At 35.8% G+C, this 23119-nt stretch overlaps 14 protein-coding genes across 14 annotated transcripts; 9 read left to right on the top strand and 5 right to left on the bottom strand. All coding sequences in view use genetic code 12, as the record gives it.

Moving 5' to 3' along the window:
- Positions 1 to 2742: 2742 nt before the first annotated feature.
- On the top strand, positions 2743 to 3144 carry RPR2 (ribonuclease P protein subunit; the record flags this gene model as incomplete). Its single annotated transcript, XM_002545589.1, has 1 exon — positions 2743 to 3144. One exon carries the CDS (start codon positions 2743 to 2745, stop codon positions 3142 to 3144), a length of 402 nt encoding a protein of 133 aa, XP_002545635.1.
- An 84-nt stretch (positions 3145 to 3228) lies between these two features.
- MIM1 (Mim1p) lies at positions 3229 to 3618 on the bottom strand (the record flags this gene model as incomplete). The annotated part of the gene is made up of 1 exon (XM_002545588.1): positions 3229 to 3618. One exon carries the CDS (start codon positions 3616 to 3618, stop codon positions 3229 to 3231), a length of 390 nt encoding a protein of 129 aa, XP_002545634.1.
- A 309-nt stretch (positions 3619 to 3927) lies between these two features.
- On the bottom strand, positions 3928 to 5379 carry HXK2 (hexokinase 2; the record flags this gene model as incomplete). Its single annotated transcript, XM_002545587.1, has 1 exon — positions 3928 to 5379. The coding sequence occupies one exon, from the start codon at positions 5377 to 5379 to the stop codon at positions 3928 to 3930; it is 1452 nt and encodes a 483-aa protein (XP_002545633.1).
- Positions 5380 to 6964: 1585 nt separating this feature from the next.
- CTRG_00413 (uncharacterized protein) lies at positions 6965 to 8086 on the top strand (the record flags this gene model as incomplete). Its single annotated transcript, XM_002545586.1, has 1 exon — positions 6965 to 8086. One exon carries the CDS (start codon positions 6965 to 6967, stop codon positions 8084 to 8086), a length of 1122 nt encoding a protein of 373 aa, XP_002545632.1.
- Positions 8087 to 8095: 9 nt separating this feature from the next.
- Positions 8096 to 9049, bottom strand: GPI2 (phosphatidylinositol N-acetylglucosaminyltransferase; the record flags this gene model as incomplete). The annotated part of the gene is made up of 1 exon (XM_002545584.1): positions 8096 to 9049. The coding sequence occupies one exon, from the start codon at positions 9047 to 9049 to the stop codon at positions 8096 to 8098; it is 954 nt and encodes a 317-aa protein (XP_002545630.1).
- On the top strand, positions 9048 to 9833 carry CTRG_00411 (uncharacterized protein; the record flags this gene model as incomplete). The annotated part of the gene is made up of 1 exon (XM_002545585.1): positions 9048 to 9833. One exon carries the CDS (start codon positions 9048 to 9050, stop codon positions 9831 to 9833), a length of 786 nt encoding a protein of 261 aa, XP_002545631.1.
- A 221-nt stretch (positions 9834 to 10054) lies between these two features.
- On the top strand, positions 10055 to 12439 carry CTRG_00410 (chromatin modification protein; the record flags this gene model as incomplete). The annotated part of the gene is made up of 1 exon (XM_002545583.1): positions 10055 to 12439. One exon carries the CDS (start codon positions 10055 to 10057, stop codon positions 12437 to 12439), a length of 2385 nt encoding a protein of 794 aa, XP_002545629.1.
- Positions 12440 to 13361: 922 nt separating this feature from the next.
- CTRG_00409 (uncharacterized protein) lies at positions 13362 to 13727 on the bottom strand (the record flags this gene model as incomplete). The annotated part of the gene is made up of 1 exon (XM_002545581.1): positions 13362 to 13727. The coding sequence occupies one exon, from the start codon at positions 13725 to 13727 to the stop codon at positions 13362 to 13364; it is 366 nt and encodes a 121-aa protein (XP_002545627.1).
- RBR1 (Rbr1p) lies at positions 13375 to 13749 on the top strand (the record flags this gene model as incomplete). Its single annotated transcript, XM_002545582.1, has 1 exon — positions 13375 to 13749. One exon carries the CDS (start codon positions 13375 to 13377, stop codon positions 13747 to 13749), a length of 375 nt encoding a protein of 124 aa, XP_002545628.1.
- A 1604-nt stretch (positions 13750 to 15353) lies between these two features.
- On the top strand, positions 15354 to 15995 carry RBR2 (putative lipase; the record flags this gene model as incomplete). The annotated part of the gene is made up of 1 exon (XM_002545580.1): positions 15354 to 15995. The coding sequence occupies one exon, from the start codon at positions 15354 to 15356 to the stop codon at positions 15993 to 15995; it is 642 nt and encodes a 213-aa protein (XP_002545626.1).
- On the top strand, positions 15562 to 16113 carry CTRG_00406 (uncharacterized protein; the record flags this gene model as incomplete). The annotated part of the gene is made up of 1 exon (XM_002545579.1): positions 15562 to 16113. The coding sequence occupies one exon, from the start codon at positions 15562 to 15564 to the stop codon at positions 16111 to 16113; it is 552 nt and encodes a 183-aa protein (XP_002545625.1).
- Positions 16114 to 16253: 140 nt separating this feature from the next.
- CTRG_00405 (uncharacterized protein) lies at positions 16254 to 17900 on the bottom strand (the record flags this gene model as incomplete). Its single annotated transcript, XM_002545578.1, has 1 exon — positions 16254 to 17900. One exon carries the CDS (start codon positions 17898 to 17900, stop codon positions 16254 to 16256), a length of 1647 nt encoding a protein of 548 aa, XP_002545624.1.
- Positions 17901 to 18372: 472 nt separating this feature from the next.
- Positions 18373 to 19545, top strand: CTRG_00404 (uncharacterized protein; the record flags this gene model as incomplete). Its single annotated transcript, XM_002545577.1, has 1 exon — positions 18373 to 19545. One exon carries the CDS (start codon positions 18373 to 18375, stop codon positions 19543 to 19545), a length of 1173 nt encoding a protein of 390 aa, XP_002545623.1.
- Positions 19546 to 19842: 297 nt separating this feature from the next.
- PIM1 (ATP-dependent Lon protease) lies at positions 19843 to 23022 on the top strand (the record flags this gene model as incomplete). Its single annotated transcript, XM_002545576.1, has 1 exon — positions 19843 to 23022. One exon carries the CDS (start codon positions 19843 to 19845, stop codon positions 23020 to 23022), a length of 3180 nt encoding a protein of 1059 aa, XP_002545622.1.
- Positions 23023 to 23119: the final 97 nt, after the last annotated feature.

The raw sequence follows: 23119 nt of genomic DNA, 5'->3' as shown, positions 1-23119 counted from the left end.
AAGAAAGAATCCGAAGGAAAAGAAAAAAAAGTTCAAATATCAGAAAAAATGAAATATATAATCTTTAAATCTGGTTCTGTTCCATTAATACCACTATTAGTACTTACCAGGACGATCTATTATGTTATTATTTTATTATATCACCGATTTAAATGCATAAAACCCACAATGAATCACGTTTTCAACAAATACAACTGAAAACAAACGAATTGCTATATTTTGTATGGGGAAAAGAGATTTAAGTCATTTTTGGAGATATTTTCGTGTGTGAACCGATTTGAAAATTACGGAAATAAACCACTTGAGATCCTGATGAACCCCTTTGGAAGCACCAGATGGTCTGAAAACCCAAAATAGAATATAATAATAGTATAGATATGATGCTATTTACATTAATATTCCAATGAATACAGTTTGAGCGGTATGACTAGAGTAATTACTGACTTATTCAACAAAATTATTATTCCCGATAAAAAAAAGATTGTTTGAATTTTCAAGAGTAAGAGTGATAGATAACTCCTCCAATATTTATCTAATTGATTCAGAATGAACTGTGATGACATAATTTATCACTGCAAATCATATACCATTTTCAGAATTGCAAAAATCGTACTAACAGTGACAAATGTTACAAATCGTGGAACATTTGGATGTCGCACTGTGACGACAGGAGAAACAGAGATATAAATGTTACTTTTTTCTGGAACATACAAATATTCTACAAATTTGGAACATACAAATCTATGGATCTATGGAACGGACATTTAAATTTATGGATATATGGACGGAACATTTCTATATACAGATATATGGAGGGAAAATTTGTACATACAGACGCGCACCAATTCAGGAACATACAAATCAATGGTTTAATGGATGGAACATTGTGACACACAGATATATGGCGCAATCACTGGAACATATAAATGTACAACAAAAAGTGACATTCAAAAATATGGTTTCAAGGGTGGAATATTTGAATAAATATATATATTTATTTTCGGAATGTAGATTTATAAGTTACCGCCATCAAATTCATAAAAATAATCTACTGTTATGTGTCTTTCCTTATTCAGAATAGTGTCAAATTGATTATCTTGATTGATTCCCATTATATTCAAATAGATTATAAAAATATATGTCAAAATGAGATGATCAAGAGTGTCGTAAATGCATTCATTTTTTCTGTATCATTACAAAATTATGAACTATTCTCGCAACATACCAAATCTGCTAACCCGATTCACTTAATAGAAGAGTTTAATCAGATCATAATTTTAAGTAGAAAATCTCCATTCATTGCTTAATTGTTTTAGGATATTTATATTCATAGTGGATATCATCATTATTCACTTCTATTTAATCTAACTTATCAAAACTATAACAGTTGTTACATTTTGTATGAAGAAATAAGATTCAAGTCAATTCTCGTGTCTGAATCAAAATGAAAATTACGGAAATAATCCACTTGAGATCATAGTGAATCCATTTAGAAACACTAGATACACCAGTACTATGAATTTTCAATATTTAAAACTCATAATATGATGGTAAACATATGAATATAATGAAGATATAATTTTCAGCTATCTCAGTAGCACAATTATTGATAAATTTATACAAATCATAATTCCTGATAAAAAAAGGTGTTCCATATTCACCAAAGTAAGATTTGACTGCAATCAACACTATTTCACTAGCAAATTCAGTGAAATTAAGTTGCACAGACGTTAATTCACCATATCTTTTAAGCAATTGTAGTTTCAGGTGTGTATCCCCTTGACCACACGTTGAAACCACAACAACATGAGATTTTTTTGCGAAATACTGTGATTTAACTAAAACTGCCATTTATCGAAAATTGGCCAAGAAGATAAAAATCTCCAATTTATTGATTTGACTGAATAAACTGATTTGGTCAAAAGTGCTGTTTATTTAAATTTGGTCAATACCAGTTACATAACACAAGCTTGAGTACTCAAGCAAGTATGATTTCATTATCGGTCGGCTGATAACTATGTTGCGTAACAAACTGATGTAAATAGCTTGAGTGACATATACTGAAAAGAGTTGAAGTGTATATATATAGAAGATGTTGTTGGATTACAGCTGGGATGGTGAATTCTACACTATGTATAATTTATTCATATAAGAGGTCATAGTAGCTTGCAATATGACAATATGCAGGTATACATCAATTTCACACATGACCCGACATTAAAAAATATCACATATAATATACCTTTCCGGTATTCTTTCGTGATATGATTTGTTACCGCTTGTTTTAGCTACCTCGATGATTTAGACTTAGGCAACATGGACTATCAATTAGTATTTTATTGAGACTAGAATGCTACTCTTCTGATCATACAAATCCACACATAGTGACCGAATTCCTCCAGATTAACATTTGTCATGAGCGTAAACTAAGGATTATTGTTTAACTATTTCATGCAATAATTGGTTAATTATGGAAGATTATGGCGTATATAACTATATCGAACATACCAAAGCGATGGTTTCAAGGATTATACGTATTATGTATTGTACAAGAACAGTGTGTGGTAGTGCGATTTGTTCACATTTTAAAAAGAGAACTTTTCCAATGACAGAAACCTCTGGATTTTTGGTGAGAACCATTTTTGTAGTAGTTGAAAAATAGTGAAGAACTCGAAACAGGTCCAGATCATTGCACTACCAGCAGGACAACCCTTACTTTACACAGAACAACGTATCTACCCAATGGCAAAGAAGAATAAAGATAAAGGAACTGGAAAGAATGTGGCCAATAAAGAGAATTATGCTCGAATGTCCCATTTATACCAGATAAGCAACCAATTCACCACATCTCAGTCCGAATATCAAATCCTAGCGAGAGGGTATAATAGAAACTTGGATTTGATATCAAAAAAGACCGTTACCAAAGTATCACCACATTTAAAACGTACCATATGCAAAAAGTGTAACACATTCCTCATTCCAGGATTAACTGTTTCTATTTGTCTTGAAAATCTATCCAAAAAGAAATTGCAGCATAATGATGTCCTAGTTTATAAATGCAACAACTGTGAGGAATGTAAACGGTTTCCCGTTGGTAAAAATAGAGAATATCAATTGTTTGTTGATAAGTCGGTCGTTCAGTAGTTGGCATGACTCCACGGTCTACCGTAGATAATTTGCATACACCATTTGCATTCTAATATATACATATGTATTCCCCCCTTTTCTTTACAAATATTTAGAACTAGTCTCGCGTTTTCTTTGTTCTAGTCTTCTTGGTGGTTCTACTCTAGCACCTGACCAGTTATAGCGGAACCCAATTTCATGGGCCAAGATTTCACCAAAACCCAACATCATACCATTAACAAAAGGTAATACCAAATTAATAGCTGTTTTCTTTAGTATTCCAAAAATATCAATAACATATGGTGGTTGTTCATCTAAGGATCTACTTTCTTGAATCAATTTCTCTGTGTGAATAACATCAGCATTAAGTACAATTTCATCGGATGAAAGTTGTTCTTCCAATACTATCAAATCGTTTTCTTCAGCTAATCCATCAACCGGTGAGGATTCTTGGAATTGTGATACATTTGACTCCTTGTACTCTTGTGACATGGTTGGACAATCGTGGTGGTGGTGGTGGTGGTGGCAATTGAAGTGTGATCGTTGCACAACAAACGAAAATATAAATTCATGATGGAGAAAAATGAGGTGGAAGATTGATCAAAGAAACTTACAAAATCTGGTACGACACACGCACGCCTGCCCACTCACCAAACACGATACAAGAGTTTACAGGTTGTTCTATTTGACTCTTTTTTTTTAACATCTATTATTATATATAAAGAAGTACATATTCATGATACACATTAATCATACGTAATTTCATAACTCCACAAAACAAAAATAAAACATTAAACATTTCTAAGCAATAACACCGACAGATTTACCTTCCTTCAATCTCTTTTCGGTCAAAGCAGCAATAATAGCAGCACCAACACCACTACCATCTTCAGCAGCAACAATGACAATTGGGTCCTTTTGGGTAGCTGGCCATTGGTAGATATCTCTCAAAGCCTTGGCAGCTCTTTCCTTGAAACCTGGGTATCTGTTGAAGACAGAACCGTCAGCAGCAATATGGGCGGTTTCATAACCTCTCTTTTGACAGATAGCAGCAATACCACAGACAGATAATCTGGCAGATCTTTCACCAATCAATTCAGAAAGACGACGGATGATCTTTCTTTCTGGTTCAGTGGTTTGGATACCCAATTCATCTTGGAAGATATCAGCAACATCAGACAAGTTTTCGAATGGATCCAATTCAATTCTGGATGGGAAAGAAGTATCCATAACATATGGTTTTCTTAATTTATCAATGTTTTGACCTTTAAAGATCAATTTCTTTTCATCAGCCAATTCCAACAAGATCAATCTCAAAAGTTCACCCAAGTAGTAACCAGAGTTCATCTTTTCAAAAGTTTGTTGACCTGGTTTTGGAGATTCAGCATCAATTTGGATATCGTATTTGGTTCTTGGCAAGATAAAGTGTTCGTTATCGAAAGAACCGTATTCACAGTTGATAGCCATCAATGAAGTTGGTGGAATATCAGCGCCACATCTGCCTTCCAATTTTGGAATTTCACCAACAACATCGTAGTAAGCACCATTGACACCAGTACCGAAAATAACACCCATCTTGGTTTCTGGATCAGTGTATAAGGAAGCAACCAAGGTACCAGTGGTATCGTTAATCAAAGCAACAACATTGATTGGAACACCAACCTTTTTAACAGCAGATTGCAACATTGGAACAACATCGTGACCTTCAATTCCATCAATGGCCCAACCTTTAGTCCATCTTTGCAAGACACCTTCGTTGATACGGTCTTGGGAGGCTGGATAACTGAAAGTGAAACCCAATGGAATTGGTTGAGTGACACCTTCTGGGAAAACTTCATCGACAACTTGTTTCAAACATTTAGCAATGAAATCCCACAATTCATCTTTAGTGGCAGTTCTCATGTGAGATGGCAAAGCAAATTTGGATTGAGTGGTGTCGAAATCTCTGTTACCACCTAATTTGACCAAAACAACTCTCAAGTTGGTACCACCCAAATCGATAGCAAGGTAGTTACCGGTTTCTTTACCAGTTGGGTATTCCATGACCCAACCTGGAATCATAGGAATGTTACCACCTTGTTTGGACAAACCACGGTTCAATTCTTTGATGAAGTGGGCAACAATGGCTCTCAAAGTTTCACCAGAAATGGTAAATTCCTTTTCAAATGGTTTGATAGCTTCTAACAATTGACTTGGGACATCAGTGAAGGTACCCTTTCTTGGTTGAGCTGGTTTTGGACCGAGATGAACCATTTTTTATATATTCGTTCTTGTAGTAGTAGTTTATTGGGGGAAAGTCTTTTTCAAAAAAAAAGCAACAATTGAATTCAATACACTATATTAAGCAGTACAATCCAGTTGTAGTTAATATGTTTATCTTCTATGGAAGTAGATGATATAGAAGAAAAAAAGGAAAAGGAAAAAGAAAAAGGATTATAAATTTTTCATGAAAGTTAGATCCATTCGTTGTCTATTTATATTCCCAAAAAAAATTGAACAGAAAAGAAAAAAAAAATTTCTCGTTGTCTCCAACGATCTATTGTTCTGCTGTAGTCCGGAGAAACACAAAGCAGCAATCAACCAGTGAACCACCGCCTACCACCACTGGGTCGTGCTGATTTGTAGGATTTTTTTCTCACTAGTGGGCGTCGCCTTCAACACCGGCGCGACAACAAAAGACAGACAGAGGGAAAAAAAAAATTTTTTTCACAACACAAAAAAGGAAAAACATCACACATCACCCCATGGTCTTGAGTTTTTCCGACGAATACAACAAATGAATACTATGGACATTAAACAATAAAAAAAAAGATCACAACAACTCTTGAGAATCCATAACCTGATACACTTTTATTCTTGCACCTATTCTACTGAAAATGGACTGACTTTTTTTTTGTTTGCATTTTAATTTTGTTACTTGCTGATACTAAATTGAGCCCACGGGGAATATTTTCCCTTCATAGAGGCGATCTGGTTGAGTTTATTTTGTAGACAGGGGGTAGAAAGGCAGAATTATCAACAGGTTATTTTGTCTATTCTCCAAGTAAAACTTTTTACACCTGCTATTGTGGAGGTTCATCAACAAACACTAAACTGGATATTTCATTTCGGTTTATTAAGAGCGAAAAAAGTTGCGAGAATTGTTACGAAATTAAGTAACAAGCTTCCTCATTGTTACAGGTTATGATTTCATACCGTTGAGATGATTGACAAGAAAACCGGATTAGGGGCCCCAATATACCCTCGATATTCTTTTCAGAAAATAATATTGGTGCTATTCCGGAGAATTAGATCAATATCCGCCTTTTGCTTGGAGTCTCTGACAAAATCTGGTGATGTGGAGGTAATACTGCAAATAGTCAATAAAAGTCCAGTCTAAAATGTAGACCACATACAGCACCCCACTAAAATCCCCCACGCAAATCCACCAACGAAACGAAACGAAAAAATAATAAAAAAAATTAATTAGGCTAATTTGATTTTGTAGTTCTAAACGAAATATGTATGAAATCTTCTATTGTTCTATATCCAGGTTACAACTCCAACTTTCACCATATTTTCTAAATTCTACTCGACTTTTGATTGGAGTCAATCTTTGAATATACAAGGCAGCAGTTCGGAGTTTCATTACTCACCACCAAAGATCTCATTAATATCATGGTTTGATCCCCCGCTTAAACTTTAGAGAGCAAAAACTGTGGCATCTCAGGAACTGTGGAAAAACAAAAAATGAGTAATACCATAAAGTCCCAAAAAAAAAAAAAAAATCGAACCATCTATAGATTTAATGGATTATATCACTATACTTTTCTTATTCTAGTTCATTACGATCCTCGAGATGTCCTTTCAAGAGATTCCTATACTTGATTTACAAGAAGCGTTTGACGAAACTACCAAACCCCAGTTTTTAGTAAAATTGCGGGATGCTGTGATCAATGTGGGATTCTTGTTGTTGAAAAATTATGAGTCATTGGGTCCAACCAAAGAAGAACTAGAAGATATTAAAGAACAAGCTATTGAGTTTTTTGCTTTGCCTGAACAAGTCAAGCAACGTGTTGAAATGATAAACAGCCCACACTTTTTGGGGTACACCAGATTGGCAAACGAGATCACAGCTTCTCATACTGATTGGAGAGAACAGATTGATCTTGCAACCGAATTGCCAGCACTAAAAGCAGGTGAACCTTTATACAGAAACATCGAGGGACCCAATTTATGGCCAGATCCGAAAGAAATACCAAAGTTCAGACCAACGGTAGAAACTTTCATTGCAAAGATGACAACTTTGAGTAATGCGTTCAAAGACTTGGTTGCAGAATCTATTGGAATCGATGCAAAGGTATTGAATGGGTATTTCAAACCAAATCAACAGTGCAAGATGAAATTAATTGCCTATCCAGATGTCTCCCAGTTGAGAAACACTAAATCTGTTGCTTTGGATGATACTCCAAGTACAAATCAAGGTGTGGGGCCACATAGAGATTCTGATTTGATTACTTATATTTACCAAGCAAGCGAACACCAGAATTCATTGGAAGTTCAAAACTTTCAAGGGAAATGGATTACAGTTCCAAACATTCCAGGACATTTGGTAGTGAACAATGGTCAAACATTGCAGGCAATCACGCAAGGTGTTGCCAAAGCGACAATTCATAGAGTATTAATACCAGAGGCTGGTTCAGGAACAAGAATATCCATCCCATTTTTTCTGACAATTGATTTGGATAGTTCGAAGGCTGCCGTGGACAGCATTCCTAAGGAAATTCTCGAATTGAAAGATGAAAGAGATCGGAAAATTAAAGATTGGGGTGTGGACACAGGGTTTCAGTTTGTTCCTGACGTGAGCAAAGAGCCAATTGGTCATGCAGTTTTTAGAAACAGAATAAAGTCACATCAAGATGTTGCAAAGAGATGGTATCCCGAAGTGTTGGACGAAGTTTTAAAAGAATACGTTTATTAGTTATAGGAACTATGAGTACAAATAAATCAATGGTATCACCAAGATAATAAATGTGGATATTACGTAATAGTAAACAATGTAAACCATGAAATCTAACACGTAGAATGCAGAAGTTACAATAAGAGCTACCATGACCATCAATGTATAGTGGATTCGATTATATCCCAACTGGCGAATTTTTACATCGTACAATGGAAGCAAGATGTTAACTTCAACGGCAAATAATACAAATGAAAATGCTGCTAGTGTCGAGTTGAGTCTCGAAGCGAGCACAATAGCATTGGATAATGAAATGTTTGTTGATAGTATTGGCCTATATCCTATTTGAACGGAGTATTCGTGGAAGATTGCATTTGCCAAACACAACATAAATGAAATTGCCCAAATTGAATCAGATGACGTTGACTTACTCAAAGACTTTAATATTGGGGATAATATAAGTAGAATGAAAGTAATCACCATCAACGACTTTATATTCATTGAAGAATTTCTAAGTATTAGAAACGCAAAGAAGGATGTAGTTGTAGTAATTAGTGTTGGGTATATAGGATCCCATTGTTCCATGTATATCCCCACAAACATCAAGATCACTAGTACAATACATGACATATAGAAGGATATCAAAGAGAAATCCTCTACAAGCTTTCGGTATGAGTACTTGGTGACAGGATGGCTTCTTTTCAACTGCGATAGAAATGACTTATCCGTATAATTGTCAGGGTACGGTTGTTGCAAATATAGAAGCTTCTTCCATGATGGTAGGGAGGTAGATTTTTGGTCTTGAATCAGACTCGTTATGTGTCCTTGGGTGGATGGATCCATCAAGATTGTAGTGGAGGTAATTAAATATCTAAAAAGAGTAAAACACGAAAACGAAAAAAAAAAAAAAAAAAAAAAAAAAATTATGACAAAACAAAAAATAGTGAAGTTTCTTTTGAAATCTAACAGACATTGATTTATCATGAATCTGCAGAATCATTTACAACCTATGAGAAGTGAAGGTTCAGCAAAGCTAGCTGTACCAGGTCGGCATTCCTATGCGACATCTGTATCGTCTTTTAATCACAATAATCTATCATCACAGCATTTCGGCAGTCAACGACCGCTGACGGCACATTATAGATTGTCTAGAAGTAACACCAACATCACAGCGGATAATTACTCCACACAGGACTCCCAAAGTATAGCCACAATAGATAAAATACCTGCTACCAAACCAACTGTGACTTATCTGGATAAGTTATGGACACAAATCGATGTACTAGATGATGTTAAGAACATGGCCAACGAGGTGAGAACCAAAGGATCATTCTTTAACGACAAATTTAATCAGGAATTAGATAAACTAAAAGCACTGCAGGAGAAACTATTAAGTACTATGTCAACACAGCAGTTTAATGATATAAATAACAACGAACATCAGAAGCAACATTTTTACCAATTGAATACAATTACTCCTTCGGTCCATCCGGCAGATAATTTACGTGCTGAAGATCAAACAGTTCATGAAGATGAGGACGAAGAGTCGGAGAAAGAACGAACTAAAAAGAAGGCCGTACAGGAGAAGATCAATGCATTTTTCAAGCACGATGATCAAGAGGAAGATTTGGAGTTTAAGAACCAAACTATATACAGAAAGGAAAACTTTGATGAGATCAATATGTACGTCTCCCAAATAAAGAAAGATTTGAAAGGATTGGGAGAGTCCATGAAGAAATTTGATGAGTCTACTAGAGAAATTTGGTGATATTTGTATATAAGTAAATGTGTAGTGTCAAATAATAGTAATATTGCTTTGCAAAAAAACAAAAAAGTAGTGGAATTTTGTACAATTTTTCTTCTCGCACACCAAAAAAAAAAGATACAACAGAAGAAGAAAAAAAAAATAATGAAAAAACTCCAATCATCGAAGTTCAAGGTAGAGTCAACCAATACTCTTAATTGAATCAATTCATAAAACAATTTATAATGGTTGGAGAAAACAAAGAAACACCATCCAATCAGACTGGATCAACCACCCAGGGTCAAACCCAATCAAACTCATCTAATGCGACCCAAGGAACTCAACCTGCACAACCTACACAACAACAACAACAATCTCAACAAAAACCTGGTGGTGCACGTCCGGCCCAAGGTAGATTGAACCAGGCCCAATATTCACAAGCTGATTTGGATAGAATAGTTTTGGAATATTTAAATAAAAAGGGATACCATAGAACCGAAGCTCAGCTTAGACTTGAAAGTTCCAATATCCCAACACAAAGCGTACCACCGGCAACTCCTGCAACAACAACTTTGGCAACACCCAGTGAATTGACAAATAATGATAATAACAAAGAGCTTAAAGATAAATTGACAAAAAGCGAAAGAGAGTTGAAGGAATTGCGTGAAAAACAGGCCAAGATTGAACGAGAATTAAAGGAAACGAAAGATCGTGAAGTGAAAGCCGCAAAGGAAAAGGATTTAAAGGAGTTGAAGGAATTGGAAAGTAAAAAGAAAAGAGAAAACAATCCTGAAATTTATTGCACTGCCTATTCGATGTTGAGAAGATGGGTGGATTCTTCGTTGGATTTATATAAACCTGAATTAGCACGAGTTTTGTATCCGTTATTCATCCATTGTTTCTTGGAATTAATTTCTAAAGGTTTTCCAAATGAAGCCAAGGATTTTTTCGACAAGTTCAAATCAGATCACTTGATCTTGCACGGTGTTGAAGTCAAAAAGTTTGCAGGGTTATCATTACCTGAACATTTAGAAGAAAATGATTTGGCTACAGCTTACAGAAAATACAAGTATCGTATTTTGGTTTCTAAAACATCATTAAACTTGTTGTTGTATTTTCTTCATGAAAATGAAGCCGTTGGTGGAGGTATTTTAATCCGTATAATTAATCAATACTTGGATCCTGTTATTTCCACTACAAGACCTGATAAGATCGACCAAGAGGGCGAAGCTAATCCAGAAGAAGGTATTTCCAAGTATGTTGCTGACACTAACGAGGTTGAAAAATTCAACGAGCAAACTGTTAAGTTGGGTAAGATGCCTATTGACCCGGAGGTTTCCAAAGAAGTTGAAGCTGAATTGAAGCTTAAAGATGAGAAAATTGAACTGGTGAATGGGAAAACACTAACTGAAGAGTTCCAAGAAATGATCAAACCCGAACTGGACCTGCCGGCTAGGGAATCCTTGCCTTTACCTTTGAAGGATGCAAATGACATAAAGAAAATGATTTTGCAAGTTGAAGATTCCCGATCCAAGATTAAATTAGGTGCCATTCAAGCAAGTTCTCCATCCGTGTGTATGTACACGTTCCATAACACGAATAACGACATGACTTGTATTGAATTCAATGATGATTCTACCATGGCAGCAGCCGGGTTCCAAGATAGTTATATCAAATTGTGGAGTCTTGATGGTAAGCCGTTGAAATCGGTATTGAAGAGAGATAGACACAAACCACAGGACAATACACGAAAGTTGATTGGTCACAGTGGTCCAGTGTACGGGGTTTCTTTTTCACCTGACAACAAGTACCTTTTGTCGTGCTCCGAGGACAAGACTGTCAGATTGTGGTCATTGGACACATACACGGCATTGGTTTCGTATAAAGGTCATACTCAGCCTGTATGGGATGTTAAATTTTCACCATTGGGACATTATTTTGTCACTGCATCCCACGATCAAACTGCGAGATTATGGGCAACTGACCATATTTACCCATTGCGTATATTTGCGGGCCATATTAATGATGTTGATTGTGTTGAGTTCCATCCTAACTCGAATTATGTTTTCACTGGTTCAAGTGATAGAACATGTCGTATGTGGGACGTACAAACAGGAAACTGTGTGAGAGTATTCTTAGGACATACTAATCCAGTCAATTGTCTTGCTGTTTCTCCAGATGGTAGATGGTTGGCCAGTGGTGGTGAAGACGGTATAATTTGTGTTTGGGACATTGGAAGCGGCAGAAGATTGAAGTCCATGAGAGGACATGCTAGAGCATCAATCTACTCATTGGCCTTTTCAAAAGATGGTACTGTTTTGATCAGTGGATGTGCAGATAATAGTGTTAGAGTATGGGATGTCAAGAAGAATACAAACGACGCAGGTCCAGAACCTGAGGCGTTTGTCAATAATAATAACAGTAACAATGGAGCAAACTCAGCCGATGGCAATCAATCATCACAAAATCAACAACAACAACAACAACAACAACAACAACAACCAACCAAAAAGGAGTCAATTGCTACAAGTGATCACATGAATGCATTTTTTACGAAAAAGACTCCAGTGTACAAGGTTCATTTTACACGTCGGAACTTATGTCTTGCGGCTGGTTCTTTTCAAGGTTAAGTAGTGTATAATTATTATATTTAAAGTGTATTAATAGTTACAATAACAATTGTAGACGGCAGTGTTGGAAATCTGAAACAATTGAAAATAAGAAAAAAAAAAAATTCTGGCAAGTGAAATAGATCGACGACTATAAATTTTTCAAAAGTCGTGTGACACACAAATCCCTAAAAAACAAACAAAAGGAGACAAACAATAAACAATAGATAGCATTTAAAATATGCCATAGCCATTACAATGGATGATGTAATTTTATTATAGGACCTGGAATTAAAATACTTAGAGCAATACCATTGATTCTACGAAGAGGATGTATCATTTAGGGGCAATTTTTTTTGTTCTCCTACAAGTTGCCAGTTCCACAATTTGCCCAGCAAGCATTTACCTATGCCCCCACACTTTTGTCGCACTCTAATTAATTTTTTTTACTTAATTTTCATTGAATTTCAGGTGTTGTTTTTTTTAAAAATAAAAGAATTCTACCAATGCAATGAGAAGGTATCGTTAGCAAACAAGATCACACTACTGGAATACAAAAGGTCATCTTTGTTGTAGTGAACCGCCATGTGTATGTTTTTATTCGTTGTGGTTACTCCAAAAAGCACTTGAAACGAACTAATCACAGTCTAATTTTGGAAACTTGGAGAGCAACCGTATCTGCTTTTTGCGCAGCCTTACGTAATTTTTTCTTTTTTTTTTTTTTTTTTTTTCAAATATTTTAGAAAGCAATTGGTTAAAACGAAAACAAATTGGGGCTAGTTTGTTGCTAAAATAAAGGGGTAGAGGTGACATAGGACATTAGGAATATTCAATTCTGAAATTCCCGCAAGGTATATAAATAGCCCAAAAGAACTTTCTTCCCTGTTTCCATTTCTAATCTTTTTCTTTTCTCTTCTCTTCTGATTAAACAAACCAAGAACTCCTAAATTATCACAATGAAATTCTCTACTACTTTATTTGCTTTATCTGTTTCAGTTGCCTCCGTTTTGGCTGCTGACTCAACTACTGGTGGTGTTGCTTCCTCTCTTGCCGCCAAGGCTACCTCAAAGGCTGGTTCTGCTGCCAGTGATGTTACTTCCAAAGCCGGTTCTGCTGCTAGTGGTGCTTCTTCTAAGGCTAGTTCTGCTAAAAGTGGTGCTTCTTCAAAAGCTAGCTCTGGTGAAAGTGATGCTTCATCAAAGGCTAGTTCTGCTACTGCTGATTCTAAATCTAGTTCATCTGCTGAATCAAGTTCATCTGGTATGGCTCCAGCTGTTATTGCTGGCGGTGCTGGTTCCTTCGCCGTCATTGCTGGTATCTTGTTGATGTAATTTTAGATTTATTAAATTCATATGAGATTGGAGTTAGAAATTTAGAGTATTGATCTGTAGTTTTATTACTATTTTGTATGCACAATTGCTATTTGAAAGACAAACAACATTGGTATTTCGAAAATTCTCTTTTGCATCAATTTCGTGCCAAGCAAATTAAACTACTAATTTTCGGTCTCTCTCTCAAGAAATTTCTATTATAGGCTCATTTACGAGTTACAGTGAAAAGGTGGCGGTCAAGAAGTGCAAACCTTTATAAGCCATTGACTGGAGTTATCCAGATCGTCATAGTTGTAGTCTTTGGATACGTTCAATAACACGAGATCATAATAATTTCAACCAGGTTTTAGCCCTCAAATTATGCCAAAAAGAAAAGAAAAAAAAAATTAGTCGCATCATGGGAATACACACAAAAAGACAACTCCCTGATGTTGCTGACCAATTGACCCTTTCCTTACACTGGATGAAGTTGAATAGAAACACAAATAGTATAATCAACAACTTCTTCGATGTTTTCTTTTTATTATTATCATCATCTTGGCAACAAAACATCTATTTGTTTAAGAAAATAAAAAAAGCTTAAAAAGTTTCGCAATTTGCACGACTGGTTATCATCAGGGGTAAGAATTATAATTGAATGGAGTTGGAACAATGGACACACTTGGCTATTTCAAAACCATTGGTTCCAGATCTTAAAACTTTGCCTTTTTTATGTCCACTTTTCTTTTTTTTGGCATGTCTGTTATTCTTTTCTTGCCGCAATATCCAATTTGCTTGTTAAAGTAGTAAATCAATGTGGGGTCATCAATTACCTCCTTTGTATTACAGTTGGAGTAGAGGAGAATAGAAATGAATAATTATTCAGAAGAATGTTTTTTTTTTTATATAGAAAGATCTCCTTTGATTCAGTCCCAGATGGTGCGGAACGAAGAAGAAGAATAATAATAATTATAACAAAAGGAGAAGACAGCAGTTTTAGTTTATTGCCTTTGGCATATTATTGGTCACGGAATTACACGATACGCATTTAGACTATTCAAACTCATGCACAAATAATTGACGTTCAATTTATTATATAAAAATATTTGGCCATGGTTTTGGGTTATAAAGTTCGCTTCCACTAATCGTGTCACTAAACGAGATGTATGGTGTAATTTAATTTGTTGGTTGAAACTCACAGGGCCAACAAATTGGCAATGGGATACAAAATGAAAAATCGTTCTCATTCCAATGCTAGTAGATTCCATAACACATCACTGTGGCCTGAGTGTTGTAGCCATACAGACACATTCCGTAAGCACGAAATGCTTAACGCGTTTGATGTTTTAGCAAACAATGAAGTGACAAAATTCAGTTCTTTTTTTTTTTGATTCGTCTCGTACTACCCGAAATAAGTAATTGCCTAAATGGGAAATTTTGTTCTACACAATGAAGACATCGATTTTTCCCACCACCGATGAATCGTAATATCGATTCGACTATAAATAGTTGAATAGTTTCTTCCTAACCAAAAAAATTTTTAAAAAAAGAACATTTTTCGGTTTTCAAAGTTTTCACTTTCTGTTATTCTATCAAACACTATCAGGAAACATATTTATCTCACAATGAAATTCACCACTACCTTTTCCTTAGCCGCTTTGTTTGCTTCCTTGGTTGCTTCAGCCGATGTTCCTCAATCAGAAATTGATTTCTTCACTGCTTTGGTCGGTGATTATCAAGACCACAAAACTGACTACATTAAATACTTTGCTACTGCCAAGGATATCCCAGCTGAATTGCTGACTATCGCCACCAAAGTTTTGACTTACCAAGATGATTCATACACCACCTTATTGGAAAACGACTCCCTTGATGTCAAAGCCATTGAAAGTTATGTTACCGAATTGCCATGGTACACCAGACTTCAAGAAGCCGTCGCTGGTGCTGCCTCAGGTTCTGCTTCTGCCGAAGCCTCCGAATCTGCTGAAGCTTCTGAAACCGCTTCTGCTTCTGAATCTGCTTCCGAATCTGCTTCTGGTTCTTCTTCAGCTTCTAAATCTTCTTCTGCTTCTAAATCTGCTTCTGCTTCCAGTTCAGCTTCTAAATCTGCTTCTGCCTCCAGTTCAGCTTCTAAATCTGCATCTTCTTCCGCTTCTGCTTCTGCTTCTGAAAGTGCCACCTCCAGTGAAACTTCTGCTGCTCAAGCTAACGGTGTTCTTGCTCCAGTTGGTGCTGCTTTGGGTGCTTTGGCTCTTGCCTTGTTCTAAGCTTTGCAAACTTTGTGAAAAAACATCTTATAAATCATTAAAAACAAAAGACGTAATCCGTCATAAAACTATACCTTTTGAATTTACATTTAATGCCCCCCGTTTCGGTTTCTACTAATTTTTTTTGTTTGTCTTTTAATTTTCATTTGTATATTATTTTTAGGTTTTCTTTATCACGGATAAAGCATTGTACAGTATTCAATATATACTATTAAAAGAAGAAATAAAAACCACGTCCTCCTCTTTATTTCATTCATTCTAGGCAGTCATAAATAATTCTAAGTATTTTAGATTCCAGAGAAAGTTGTCCAAACAATCTAGTGGCACATCACTGACTATGTTTTCTGATCCGATGATTAAGTTTTGCACGTTATCTATCAATATCATCAAGTTCTTATTCATCAATTTTAGTCCATATTCAAAATTCTGGTTCATAACCATATACTGGTTACCATTTAGTACCTTTTCATTGCTACGTGGGTCATAGAATAGCGGGAACTTGTATGGCTTTGTCAAATTGCGCGGAATTTTCTTGGGTATTGGATACTCTTCGGATATTTCATCAAGAATATAACTCTGATTTCCTGAAAGAACCATTTTGTATTTTAATTTTGAATTTGTCAACTCGGAGATTACTAATATTAATTGAACAATCAAGGATAAACATGCATTGATTTGATTCACCTTGAATCCATGGAACTGAAATTCGTTCTCAAATTGAGGCTCATAGTACAGATTCTTCAAACTTAATTTGGGATCATTATAATAGCAAATGGACAAGAGATCCTGCTGGTCTTGAGGGAACTGGAACCCCAATATTGAAAAATTTGTGGAATCAATGTTGGTTATAGGGAATATAAAATTGACAATCTGAATATATTTCTTCAAAAGTTTATTTAATTGTGGTTGTAATGCTGTATATGACAGTTGAACACCTCGTATTTCCGATTTGTACAATTCCAATTTGCTTTCAATCAACTCCTTGGAATGTTCATTGAAATGATCAATTATCCCATTCATATCCTTTAGTTTCTGTTTTCTGTTATAAATCTTGTTGGATAATTCCTCGTTACTAGCCTTCATGGAGGTAACATCGTCGGTTAACTTATCCACCTGGGAGCGGAGTCTATCAAGGACAATGCTGATATTGTTAATATTGTTGTAGTTTTGTAAATTCCCAATGTTGCACTTGATTTGCTGTATTAAATTATGCTTGGACATTGTCAATTCCTGTAAAGTGTTGGATAAGTAGTTTAGACGTCGTATAGAATCAAACGAGTATGACGGTATCGCCTGTGTCAGTTCTTTAACATCTGATCCATCAATATTTTGAGTTAGCATGTCTTTATAAATAAACCATTGGTCATTCAACTGCAATGAAAGCGAATTTCTTTTAAATAAATCAAGATCACCATGATGATTCCCAATGGCAATCGATTGAAATAGATCTAACTTGTATAGACATAGCATTCTCCAATTGCCTTCTTTCTTACACCAAAGTTTAACAATAAATTTATGAATATTAGGTGGCATTTGTGGTAAGTTAACTTCAAACTGGGGATTCATTTCATTGTCAATGACTTCACTGATGTATAGAAGTTTACCGTTTGATAAATGAATAGACATAAATGTTGTGACCAAATATGTGAGATTGAATCTTATTAATTCCTGTGGATTTATGCTATCGTCCACCTCTAGACTGGGAACTATACCATTTGCTACTGTGATTGTACTTCTACGGCGACCTAATCGTTTAGCTGTTTGTTGTATTTCTTCGGAGTGTTTATGAAGCAATCCCAGATCATCAATATCTAACGACAAATTATAAAACCTGATAGACTGTAGATTGGCCAATTTGTCTTTATAATGGGAAATTGGTATTTTTTTGAAACTCTTGCCGTTCATGTTTAACACATTGTGGTTTATGGTATTGACAATTTTGAAGTGGTAATGACAGTAGATTAGATTGACGAAATCTCTCTGACTACTTGTGTTTCGTTTCTTGGTTTTTGGGGTTTTTTTTTTTTTTTCTTTTTTTTTTTATTTTGTTGAATTAAGTATATTGTTATCATATCGAATTTTAATTTTAAATAAAAAAAAACCCATCTTATAGGATGAACTTATAATTGCTTTAATATATAGGAAAATGTATAAATTCATAGTTTATGCACAACATTACTTGTAAAGGATAGACATCTGATACCCACAAGACGAGTTTCTTTATAATGGGATTCAAATCACGTGCCATGACAGTCTCCCCATCTAATAACCAACAACAAAACAAACAGAAAAAAAAAATCAAATTCAAAATCCAAACAAATCAGTAATAACAAAAGATTTATTATCTGCACTACAATATACTGTTCATTCGAGGACTATGGTGGATCAAGAGAGTGTTCATAGACACTATAGAATACGAAATGAATTAAAACAAATTGAATATGAAGATAATGCCAGAAAGAATTTAATTAAACTGTCAATCCTTCAAGTCATTGCAAACAACCATTTCAAAAGCATCCAACCAGTGGGGAGAGGTCGACGAGCTAAGAAACAGCCCGCAAAACAACTGAAACCTTTGTCTGCCACTAATTTGACAGATGAGAAACTCAATGAGTATGAGGTCCATATTAATGAGCTCAAATTGGAGCATTCAACATCTTCTAAACTTCAGGAAGCAAAAATAAACGCATTGAAAGAAGAGAACTTGAAATTGAAATCCCAGGTTAAAGATTTACGGTTGTCTACTAAAAAACCATCGTTGTTGTCGTTTGGAAATGGCCCATTTGCTTCAAAATCGCATACATCATTATCGGTCTCACCAAGTCTCCAAGTCCCGTCCAATTATAATAAGCATAAAACCACTGCAGTTCCGTCATTCAATCCAATGTCTGTGTTTGATACGATCATGACTCCCGTTAGAAAATCAAAATTAACTTTAAATAGACCCACAAGATCGAAGACTGAGTTCACTCCGCCACATGTACAATCTGATACTACTGGTACATCGACAACTATAGGTATTCGAAGTAGCAGTGCAGTACCATCATCACCAACACGATCTAATATTACTACTAGTACACCAACAAAATACATGGCATCGTTTGACAAATCAGAAAATGAAGGATCCTCATCTCCCGACTTCACTCCCAAGCGAAAGACGGCCAAAGAAAATGTCCCAACAGATGATGAGACCCATAGTGCATCATCAAGTTTTGTCAGTGCCAATTCCACCATGCGTAGCCATGCCACGGACGTAGAAAACAATTCCGAGAATGAAAAACCAAGACGTTCAAAAAGGATAAGACGACCTACAAAGAAATTGCAATTGTCCAAATCGAGAAGAGCATTGGAAAATAAACTGAACAAGAACACTACAGAGAAGATTTCTCATGGTTTAGATGATGATGATCTTAATCATTTAAACTTTTATGCCGATGAGAATTTTAAAGACTTGGGATTGAGTCCTCCTAAGAAACGGTCAATAAGCGAATCTGGGGAAACAAAACAACCAAAACAAAAGAAACAAAAGAACGTATTTAGTATAGAGTAAATAGATAATGTAAACTGGACCATGTATTATTTTTTTTATGACTGCAAATTAAATCAGGGACCCAAATACAGTGTAACAGCCACAACGCGATTCTCGGTCTTTTAACACGGAAACTAAACGTTGATGGCGCTCGAAAAAAAAAAAAAAAAAAACCCAAAAAGAGAGAGAGAAAAGAAAAAAAAACAAAATGGAAGAAATTTCTGACAAATCTGGCGTCGGATTTTTTTTTTCTTCTTCTTCTTCTTTTATAGATTTTGCCACAGCTTAACATTTTATACAATTCTGTTACCACAATAGATGATTAGAGCTGCTAGGAATAATAAGTCCAGAGTGGCACCTTGTGTGCTATTGAGAATGTTGGCTAGAACATCCGTCAGAAATGCAACTTCGACGGCGAGACCAGTAGCCGTTACCCCAAATATTATTTTACCTCCGGTTAACAAGAACTTGACTAATACAAACCCGTTCTTGATTCCCGATTTACCAAATGGTTCCTTACATTTTAATTCGTCAAAGGAGGAAAAACCACCTGCAAAGGAGAAATCAAACAATAAGGAGAAATCAAAAAAGAAAGATAAGGACAAGGGAAAAGAGATTGAAAAGAAAGAAGACAAGGATATTGGAGAAACTATTAAGGATATCGATTCCAAGCCTACTGCAGATCCAAACAATCCAGTTTCTTCAAGTTCTAAAGTATTGTCAAGCGGTGGTGGTGGCAGTAACGGAAATAATGACAACAATGGGAATGATAGTTTTCATGATGACAACTCCAATGGGTTGTCGGGAGATAAAGTACCGCCAAGTACCCTGAAGACTGGTTTATATCCTCCATTCTTGGCTATTCCAATGAAAGACCGTCCACTTTTACCAGGAGCAACAAGTAGTATCAATGTTGCAGATCAAGAAGTCATGAGTTGTTTAAGACAAATGCTTTACAATAAAACACCATACTTTGTTTTATTCCATGTTAAGGACACAGAACACGAAGATGCTGCTGCTGACACAATCCCAAATAAAGAGTTTGTACATGATGTTGGTACTTTATGTCAAGTTGTCAAAGTCACATTTGGACCTAGTTCAGCAACAATCTTGGTTTATCCCCATCACAGAGTTGAATTGGTTGATTTGAGCACACCTCAGATAAAGAATGAAAAAATAGAGAAAGAACTGGGTCATTCACCAACTTCTTATTTGAAAAATTTCAAGGTTTCCTACGCTGTTACTAGACCATTGGAAGATGAGCCATATGACAAGAATAGCGTTGAAATTCGTGTGTTGACTGATAAGATCAAAGAGTTGTGTAGCAAGTTTCCAATTAATGTACCATTTGCTAATGAAGACGGGGAGAAAATATTCAATAATCCATCTATGCTTGCCGATTGTATTGGTAGCAGAGTTCATGGAGACCCTAAACAGATCCAAGAAATTGTTGGTACTTTGAATGTTAAATCAAAGTTGGAGCAAGCTTTACAATTGTTGCAAGTCGAAGCTGATGCAGATAGTATCAGACAAATTGCACTCAAAAACATGAGAGAAAGAACCGAAAAGGCTTATGCACAAAGCTTGATCAAAGAGTACACCAAAGAGTTGTTGAAGGTCGCTGGTGTTGGCGAAAACTCTAAAGCCAAGAAATTTGATGATAGAATCAAGAAGTTGAAAATGCCAGAAGAAGCGTTGGAAGCTTACAAGACTGAAAAAGCCAAGTTGGGAACTCAAGGTGATATGGAGCAAAATGTAGTTGAAAGATACTTGGATTGGTTGACATCTATTCCATTTGGTATTTATTCCAAGGATTCATTTAATGTGAAGCATGCCCGTGAAATTTTGGACAGAGATCATTATGGTTTGGAAGATGTCAAAGACCGTATTTTGGAGTTTATTGCAGTTGGTAAAATTTCAGGAAATGTCAATGGTAAGATTTTATGTTTGGCCGGACCTCCAGGTACCGGTAAAACTTCTATTGCCAGATCAATTGCTGAAACATTGAACCGTAAGTATACCAGAATTGCTGTTGGTGGTGTTCAAGATGTTCATGATGTCAAGGGTCACAGAAGAACCTATGTGGCCTCTTTACCAGGTAGAATCATTTCTGCTTTGACCCAAGCCAAGACCTCTAACCCGTTAATGTTGATTGATGAAATTGATAAATTGGATACTTCCGCTCATGGTGGTGCTGCTAGAGCATTTTTGGAAATTTTGGATCCAGAACAAAACAATGCATTTGTGGATAACTTTATCGAGGTTAGTGTGGATTTGTCAAAGGTTTTGTTTGTATGTACAGCCAATTACCTTGGCTCTATACCTGCTCCGTTAAGAGATCGTATGGAAATAATTGAGGTTAATGGTTATACCAAGCATGACAAGATTCAAATTACAAAGCAATATTTGATTCCTGCAGCAGCTAAGAAAGTCGGTTTAGAAGAAGGGCATGTCGTCATTCCAGATGAAACAATTTCAAGATTGATTGACAAATATTGCCGTGAGAGTGGGTTGAGAAACGTCAAGACCTTGGTCAATAGAATTTTCAGCAAAGCATCTAGGAAGATCGTTGAACAATTAGAAGAACCTGAACCTGAAGCTGAAGAAGAAGAAAAGCAAGTGGCACAAGCTGCTACCGAAGGAAAGACTGGTGATTTGGCTAATGAATCTGAAGAAGTAAAAGAATCTGTAAAACCCGAAGAAAGTACAAAAGAAGGTGAAGAAGTAGAGGAAGAAGAAGAAGTTAGGAAGATGGTTTTGCCTCCGGATTTGAAAATTGTGGTTACACCAGAGACTTTGAAAGACTATATTGGACCAGAAATTTATATCAAGGATAGACTTTATGAGACATTGAGTCCTGGTGTTGCCACTGGTTTAGCGTACAACACATCGGGAGATGGTGACGCATTATACATTGAATCTATATTGACTGATTCTATCAGTTCTGATATTGGAAATGCTGGTTTACATGTAACGGGTTCATTGAAGGATGTCATGAAAGAATCTGCTTCTCTTGCGTACTCGTTTGCTAAGCAATTTATGGTTAGACAATTTCCAGATAATAAGTTCTTTGAAGCTGCACACATTCATGTCCATTGTCCAGGTGGTGCTATTCCTAAGGATGGACCTTCTGCTGGTATTGCATTCACATCTTCTTTGCTTTCGTTGGCTTTAAACAAGGCATTACCAAACGATACTGCCATGACTGGGGAAATCACTTTAACTGGTAAGGTCTTGGCCATTGGTGGATTAAGAGAAAAATCCTTGGGTGCTAAAAGAGCAGGTTACACTAAGATCATTTTCCCTAAGGATTGTGAATACCAATTAGATGAAATTCCAGACGAAGTCAAAGAAGGACTCACCTATATTCCTGTTGAATGGTATAGTGAAGTATTCGAACATTTGTTCAAAGATTTGTCTAAAGAAGAAGGTAATAAAGTTTGGAAGGAAGAGTTTGACAAGTTAGAAGAAAAGAAAATGAACAAAAGAAAGCACTAGGATGATCTAGCGAGTCTTGTTATTTCAATGTCTCTTTTTCCCTTGATTACGTCGTGTATATAAAATTAATAGTAATAATAATACGAATAACGTTAAT

The sequence above is a fragment of the Candida tropicalis genome, assembly GCF_000006335.3.
Source record: "Candida tropicalis MYA-3404 genomic scaffold supercont3.1, whole genome shotgun sequence".
In the NCBI taxonomy this organism is placed as follows: Eukaryota; Fungi; Ascomycota; class Pichiomycetes; order Serinales; family Debaryomycetaceae; genus Candida; species Candida tropicalis.
This window is presented reverse-complemented; position numbering and strand designations above follow the sequence as displayed.